We start from the raw sequence: 1,322 nt of genomic DNA on the forward strand, positions 1-1,322 counted from the left end.
CGTAATTCATTCAAAATGTGATTAGATAGGCAAGGTGGATATCAAGTAACTCGTAGAAGCAGCAGCAAACCGTCCGACGCACCAAGCTCTACAAGAATGCATCTCGTTTTCTACCATTCTCTAGCAAATTGACGTCCCAGAATGAGGGCAGACACTATCATGAATCCGATGCATAGACGGTCTGCCGATGACCGGAAGACAGGAGTGGCGCAAAGTTGATATGTGTTTGTTATTACCTTTCACTCTGCCCCTATCTCAAAGCACGCGCAGCAGAATATTAGAAGGGCTTTGCTCTTCATCTCCATTCTGAAGAAATCAGCAATCAGGCTCACGATACCCGATGCATGATTCCTTGGTACTGCGAGGTACTACAAGCCGAGCGAATGAAAGCACCCAAAACACTCCGCTTCTTTATGAGACAAGATGTTACTTTGACTGGAAATCCGGCAATCAAAACAGACTCAGGCATGGAGCTCTAAGGCAGGATTACCCGGCAACAGTTACAGAAAAAAATGCGACTCGAGTCATCTCCGGCTGTCCAGCAGGGCGTCGATCCTCGTCAGGTCCTTCTCCGTGATATCTCTATACGTCATCTCCCCCAACTTGAACACCACAAACGTCCCTGGCTGCGAATCCGAGTACCACACATGGTATTCCTTCCCAAGCGCGCGGAGGTTCGTCAGCTGATATCGAGTGCACTCTGGCCGGGGATAAGGGTAGCTGGTGTGGTGGTAGCCACAGCGAAATGGTAGCTTGCGGAAAGAGCCTAGAGGGCGGCGCTCGTTAGGATAAGGACAGGCAAGCAAGAGAGAGGAATGCACGGTTTGGGAGGAATTCGTAGGCGTAGATGTCGATGTTCTTGTTCAATGAGGTCGACATGACTAGTTCTAACCAGAGAGCTTGCGGAATGTGGGCGAACGTTGCTCGGACACAGTATTTATAAGGAACATCGCAGCAAAGTGGGCATTATTGCCGGTGACAAGACAACGAAACTTCCACTCGAAGTGTAATTAATGATGGACAAAAGGAAAGAAAAGCCTTTGCCGGCCTAGAATGGTCTTTCATCCAATCATAATGGCCTTCCATTCACAATTGTAAAAATGGTGACAGTGAGAGTACAAGGAAAAGGGAGCAAGGGCACAGCCACTTGAAAATCAACTTGCCTGATCGGTTGCTTTATTTCTCAGACGTGCCCGATTTGATGGTAATCTGATTTAGATGCACCGAGGTTAATTACCGGTAAAATTATGGAATAAACTATTGAGGAGCCCCGCTCCCAGGAGCTCCTCACATTATTTAATCAGGGGCCCTACTCCTCCCCA

General features: G+C 48.0%; 1 protein-coding gene across 1 annotated transcript; it reads right to left on the reverse strand.

Moving 5' to 3' along the window:
- Positions 1-399: 399 nt before the first annotated feature.
- BT62DRAFT_1079379 (uncharacterized protein) lies at positions 400-1,120 on the reverse strand. The gene is made up of 2 exons (XM_043179479.1): positions 822-1,120; positions 400-766 (listed from the first exon to the last, which is right to left on the reverse strand). The coding sequence occupies exons 1-2, from the start codon at positions 877-879 to the stop codon at positions 525-527; spliced, it is 300 nt and encodes a 99-aa protein (XP_043035753.1). The 5' UTR covers positions 880-1,120; the 3' UTR covers positions 400-524.
- Positions 1,121-1,322: the final 202 nt, after the last annotated feature.

This window comes from Guyanagaster necrorhizus (genome assembly GCF_019112545.1).
Source record: "Guyanagaster necrorhizus MCA 3950 unplaced genomic scaffold BT62scaffold_30, whole genome shotgun sequence".
Classification (NCBI taxonomy): domain Eukaryota; kingdom Fungi; phylum Basidiomycota; class Agaricomycetes; order Agaricales; family Physalacriaceae; genus Guyanagaster; species Guyanagaster necrorhizus.